This window comes from Poecilia reticulata, linkage group LG20, assembly GCF_000633615.1.
Source record: "Poecilia reticulata strain Guanapo linkage group LG20, Guppy_female_1.0+MT, whole genome shotgun sequence".
In the NCBI taxonomy this organism is placed as follows: domain Eukaryota; kingdom Metazoa; phylum Chordata; class Actinopteri; order Cyprinodontiformes; family Poeciliidae; genus Poecilia; species Poecilia reticulata.
Genome location: NC_024350.1, coordinates 8,183,183 through 8,189,894, shown reverse-complemented (window position 1 = coordinate 8,189,894; position 6,712 = coordinate 8,183,183). Strand labels below are relative to the sequence as shown.

Below are 6,712 nucleotides of genomic sequence, written 5' to 3'. Positions count from 1 at the left end.
GACAGCCAAGACATATGTTCACTTACCCGACTCTGGGTCAACCAGTGTACCAGTGCCCCATTGTGAATGCAGTTGGRACCCAACCAATGCAGTGTATGTACCAGTGTCTCTCCTCCCCTTACTTCTATCCTATCCAACCACCACCCATTAGCCCTTACCCTTACCTACCTGTTATGTATCCAACACACTGTAGATAGAACATCTGGGAAAGATTGTTACATACCTGAAGCACACATACGTCATACACTGYATACTCACCTGGAGCGACCTGCAACACACAACACTACATATTTTTGTTTTGCAATGTTTTGGAAAAAAATTATGTTCAGTCAAGTTATTTTGGGGACTAAGTGTCAGGGGCCACCWTTGTTTGTTGGGGAGTGTGTGATACACCACAAAGTGGGAAAATTTAATTATCACTCCAGACCAAATTACCCTGTTAAATAGAAAGAAAAGTAACCAAGGTTCGGGCAACGTCTCACCAGGAGACCGGAAGTGAGGAGCCCCGCCCCCTGCTCTTCAGACCGAGTTTGGGGAAGAAGACGGCGGTTGTCCTTTTTTTCTATCTCTGACGCTGTTCGTCTTTACAGGTTAGTAATGAGAAACTGGTGAAGGCTGCCCCCCCGATAAAAATGTGGAGTAACAAGGTATATTTGGATAGGATTTGTAATTTGATAGATGTGCTGAAACATTGAAAAAAAAAGGATTTGTTAGCTACATTTTGGCTACAACGGTCAACTAACRGCCRTTCTGAAGATCGCTACATGTATCTTTTAGCTCCGTTCCATTCCCCGTACAAACATAGGTACCTTGACATACATTGTGTTGTTTTATCTGTTAAAAGGGAATTATTATTATTATTAGTAGTAGTAGTAGTAGTAGTAGTATTATTATTATAGACGTTACTTTTTCTCCCTTTCTATGTAATCAATTAAACTGTAGTTATTCAGTCGGTCAATAGTTAGTCAAAACACATTAGAGCTTAATGTTTCGTTCATTATAACGTCTCCATCTTGCATTATTTAACATAATTAATCCTCTTATTTGAGAAATGTTTTTTTAAAGTACATCTCTGCGCTGTGGATTGATTTTTTTTTTACTCAGGTGAAGGCTGCGTGTTTTTTTTTGGTAGCAGCAGAGGGACACAGGAATGTGATTGTTCTAGGAAGTGTTAATAATTTCATGATTTCAATAATTTGTAATAAAGAGACCAAGTTTGGGGAAGAAGACGGCGGTTGTCCTTTTTTTCTATCTCTGACGCTGTTCGTCTTTACAGGATCAAAGGGGAAGCAGAAATTCACCGCTGGAAGAAAAGAAAAAAATAAATAAATAAAAAAAAAAAAAAACATCATTTGTTACAACTGTCCATCATATGCTGAGACGTGTAACACAATCTTCAGTTCAAAGACTGCTGAGCGATGATGGAAAAAGAAACCGATCACGGTGATTGGTACAGTTTTAAAGTTTGGATCAGTTTAAAAGAGTTGTTGGATGAGATCGGATGTTTGACAAACAATGTCCAGCAGCAGCTGGGCATTGTAAAATGTTAAGTGGACTGGCATCACCAGTCCAGTTTTGAGCAGAGTGAACTAGAATGTGACTCTGGTGTTAATGGTTGGAGCATGTGGTGCAGGACCCGGAGTGGAGTTTTAGCACTATATGAGTTTTCTCATCAATCAAGTGGAATAGTTTATTTTGCAAATCAATAGAAACAACACTGGGGGAAGTAGTATTTATTGCAAATGTAGGGGAATCCAAACTAATATATTTCAAATGTCGCACATAATGATTGCAATCCGTAAATTAAGGATTTTTTTGTTCCAAGCTCCAAATGTCAGAATCTTTTCTTTGCAGCTTAGGGTCTATGGCAGTGCAATGACTTCATCCAGGACTGTTCACCTACAGTCACAGAGGAAAGTTCCACCCCACTACCGCAAGAGCAATTAGAAAGAAAAGCTAACATTCACTTTGTTTCTACAGAATGAGCTCTGGATGTGCATCAACTCTACACTCCCAGGTAAGGCTGACAGTCACTGACAGGAATAACAAAAAGATGGATTATAATTGTGTTAGATTGTTAAGGATGTGTTTTATAAAGCATTATGTCCCAAATGACTGTTTATCAAGAGAATACATGAAAATTATAAATCGGGTAAAAACAGACCTAAAAATTAGGTGGTTCCTGAAGCATACAGACACAGGTAGTCAAACCTCCAAGTTGGCACCTGAAAACATCCATTGTCAGAATGTGTGCTGGGTCTCCCAGCACTGTCTAAAGAGTTATTGGGTGAATCCAGGATACATGCAGACAAAGAAATAACCCATTGTCTGGTTCTGTCCAGTTCTCCTGTCCATCTGCTGGCCTGGTAGAGCACAACCAGTCCTACCAAACACCTCAACTGGGATTGCCATCAAATCCCAGATTTAGTAGATCCATTAATGCCGTGTGATTTTCAGAAATGATAGCAGGTTTGTCCTCAGCAGCTTAGGGTCTATAGCAGTTTGTCCTCAGCACATGTAAAAGGACTGGAGAAGCCAGTACCTGGCATTGCAACTGGGTTTTACCTCACTGACCACAATGTCTGGTGTCCTGTGATCAGACAGTTCATGGAGAAAGAAAATATAGAACTGGCTTCTGTCCGCCATGCTTACTAAACACAAAAAGGCACCTCTGAGCCAGGATTTTTCAGATCATCCAGCACCACCAGCTCACACTGCAGTCAGGTATTGGACAGACATGGACAATCTGTTAGGTTTGCTTTGTTCATCACCAGTCTGTTTTATTAGCCTTATGTACCACCTATTTGTTTTTCAAAGCTGAAAAGATTTGAAAAGGTTTCCCCCTCATCTGTCGACACCTTGACTAAAATTAAGATGTAGGAAATCAGTACATTACTATAGAATGCACACAGAGTCTGCACGGCTCACCGACTACACACATCTGATTATGTGGGAGCTGATAGTCTACACAATGTGTTTTAAAAGTACTAGAATCTGTTTCTTATTGGCTTTGATAAGGTAATATACATTATATGTTATGCTAACCCCAGTCTGCATGTAACTGCTGACTGCGTTACTCATCTCCTTCCCTGGAAGTTTGCACTCAGTGATCTGCTCTTTCTGAAGACTCAGGAAACTCAAACTGTAGAATCCATCAGGAATTTTCAGTGGGGACTGATTATGCGTTGTGTGAAATGTTGGCAGGGAATCACCAGGACAACCAAAAAACCTGTGGTAGAATCAACAGGCTTTAAGTCAGGATCAGGTTTCCCTCATCGGCCAAGACATGGGAGTGTGACATAAGCAGTGTGCTAAATAGATTCCCTGATTGATACAGCTTTATCAAAGCTGAGCACCAGCAAACCTCACTGACCCCACAAGGATGAGCATGTTGGTTGGTTGGTTGGTTGGTTGGTTGGATGGATGGATGGATGGATGGATGGATGGATGGATGGATGGATGGATGGATGGATGGATGGATGGATGGATGGATGGATGGATGGATGGATGGNGATGGATGGATGGATGGATGGATGGATGGATGGATGGATGGATGGATGGATGGATGGATGGATGGATGGATGGATGGATGGATGGATGGATGGATAAAGATGCTTTGGTAAAATACTAACCTGATGTATTCTGCTCTTTATTCAAATATCATTTGAATGTTGCAATTACCATTCCAACCATGTTTGTTTTCATTAAATACTTATTTACAATCTGTAAAGCTTTGACTTTATCAATCATTACATGTAGGTAACCTCAGTCTGCTTGCATTACACTGAATGGTAGCTGGTGGGGCTGTAGCCAGGCCCAAGAACCGCTGAGCAATAAAACAGACGAGACATCAAAAGCCTGAATTTTGCTGCCCACACATCAGGGAAAAAATCATCCAGAGTCCTAATGGCTTCCAGATTGGAAAGCCTTTACTCCTTCCTTCTGTACCTGTGGAACACTTGGCCTCCAGGTCTCAGGAATGTGCAAAAGCTTTTCTCATTCTGATATGATCGATTCTCTTACACTGCAGATGAGCAGCAGTTTCTGTTCAGACTCCTCAATGTGCCAGCTTCACTTAATGTCATCCCTCATATCTCCACCATAGCTCTGACAAACATCTTTTTGATACTTTGACTTTCATTTAAAAAACAAAAAGCAGAACAGATGCAAAGCTTATTAATGACTCTTATTGATAAATAGCTTCAGTCTCTGTTGAAGAATTTTGCAGAGTTGGTTGATGCAGTGCTGATTTTGCTTCCAGGTGTTTCCAAGAAGTCTGATGGTTGGGTTGGGCTTGGTTGTTGTGAGCTGGCCATCGCAGGAGAATGTCGTAGAGAATGCAAACAGGTCAGATCCTGATGAGAAACTGAAAACGTTTCTCATCATATGATGTGTTTTTCTGTTGACTTTATTTAACCTTTTATTTGTCTCTAAATGTAATTCAGCACAAAATTGTCTAAATAGATTAATTTGTATTCTTCTTCTAGGCATCATCTAAAAATGACATAACAAAAGTATGCAAAAAAGTCACCGAGGTAAGGAGAAGCCTCCTGCAATCCATACATTCCAGACTCTGATTCAGATCTCTGAAAGAGGCAAGCATCAGTATAGTTGGTTGAAATCTATCAGTAAGAATCTGAGAAAAAATCTTTTTTACTTAATGAGAGTAGATATAGAAGCAGATAAAAGTTATCCAAGTCAATCTTTGAAAAGGTATTACTTCCTGTTTAAATTATTAATTACCTATGATTAAGCATGTATTTTTAGGAATCGGTATCACTTGTTGCATACACATCAGATGAAATTTGCCTATTGACAAGTACAGGAAAACATAAACCAACACATCATAGCCTTATCTAAAGAAATACAGGGACATTTCAGGAACAAATTCAGGAACAGCTGACACTGACATAAGAGTCTGAATGGGACTCTGGAAAACCAACAAAGAAGAAGACTCAGAACAGTGGCAAACCTTCCCAAAAGTATCTAGTGTACTAATGTTACTCTAAAAAATACACAGACTCATCCAGTAGGTCATAAAAGAACCCTAAACAACATTCAAAGTACTTAAAATCTTGATTGGGATCAGTGTGTATTATTCAACATCGTAAATGTGATTAAGAAGAAAAATCCATCAGAGATTTACAAGCTGAGAACCGTTGACCAAAGAAAACACAAAGACCCATCACACAGTTACCAGAAACATCTTTTTCTAGGCTACACCTTAAAACACTGAGACTCATATTAACTGGAACAGCATTCATTTTCATCTCTATCGCAAACTTTCATTGCTTTATACAGCTGCAGTGTAAGATGTTTTTGTTTTTTGATTTAGTCATAATGCTGTAAAGAACAGATCTCTGAGTTATACTTATCAAATACAAAGCATTCAGATCCCACAGGTCTTTAGAAACCAGCTTACACTTAGGAGCAGAACAAAGTTGTGGCAAAATTATTTTCTATGTACTCTACAACAGTGGTCCCCAACCCACGGTCTGTGGACCGGTACCGGTCCGTGGACAAATTGGTACCGGGCCGCGCAATAAATAATAAAATATTTCCGTTTTATGTATTATTTGAGTCTGGAGGATCTTTTATTTTGAAAATCCCTTAACCGGATTCTCTCGGTTACTTGCGCGCCAACATTGAGCCACAAGCAGCAAAATGAGTAAGAAACAGATCAGATGTCTTTGGAAAGTTTCTTTGCAAAGGGGAAAAGGCCCAGAGAAGAGACAGGAGAATGGATTTATCCCGGACCGGTAGGTGAGTCCYASAYTACAAGCCGCTCTGCGTAACATGCGGCGACCGGCTGCAAATGAGGCAATGAAGCTTCAAGCTGTTTCGCCACTAGAGACCAAGCAGGCTGTGGATATAAGCAACACTTAAGGTGTCATTGTCTCTCGTCACTCCCTGATGAGACCATCTCGTTGCAGAGAAATAAGTTCAGGGCTCCCGTGAGTTAAAGTTTTCACGAAAGTAAAATGTTCATTTTTGTGGCACATCTGTATCTTATTTTGAAGGGATATGTAAACGTTACCATAGCGACCAGAGTCAGAGCGTGTGGGCAGTGGTCGAGAGGAGAGAGTAGAGCTTGTGAGTCTTAAGTCTGGTTTAGACGGAAAGATTTAAGAATTGTCGGCCAATTCTCCAAACCTCTGTGACCACAGAGCTGATAAACGAACAACAGGTTCGATCAGTTCGTGTCTCCAAGGCAGGAGCAACACGAACCGATTCCAGTCACGAACATCCCGATTCCAGAAGAAAATCCATAAAACCCCCAACATGGCATACGGAATTTAGAATGAGATGTAGAAGCAATAGTGATAGTTTGTGGAGTCATTTTAAGAAAATAAAGACGTAACAAAAAGAAAAGGCTGTGAATAGACGGGAGCAGCCGCTCTATTTGCTGCACTATGATATGGAGGTGAATATGTTTTCTCATAGTTTTTTAACTGAATAAACATAATAAACATATATAATAATGACCTTTATATATAATAATAATAATAAACAATAATAAACATTTTGTCTGTTACTACCCAATAGTAAGTCCCGCCCACTCCTCACAACTCTTTGGACTCACTACGGCCCAGTTCTCTGTCTAACAGGTCCGGAAAGCCCCCAGAAACTCGGGTCTTACCCTAGCGATAGTTTGTGGAGAATTATCTGTTTAAACTGGGGTCGGAAAGGACTCGTCTAGCTCTGACTACCT

At 40.2% G+C, this 6,712-nt stretch overlaps 1 protein-coding gene across 2 annotated transcripts in view; it reads left to right on the top strand.

Annotated features, from left to right (window-relative positions):
* reck (reversion-inducing-cysteine-rich protein with kazal motifs) overlaps positions 1 to 6,712 on the top strand; it is a 120,619-nt gene that overhangs the window by 28,942 nt on the left and 84,965 nt on the right. For both annotated transcript variants that reach the window (XM_008438544.2, XM_008438545.2), the window contains exons 4-6: positions 1,981 to 2,017; positions 4,262 to 4,347; positions 4,488 to 4,535. In XM_008438544.2, the coding sequence (XP_008436766.1) occupies positions 1,981 to 2,017; positions 4,262 to 4,347; positions 4,488 to 4,535 (171 nt within the window). The remainder of the gene's footprint in view (positions 1 to 1,980; positions 2,018 to 4,261; positions 4,348 to 4,487; positions 4,536 to 6,712) is intronic.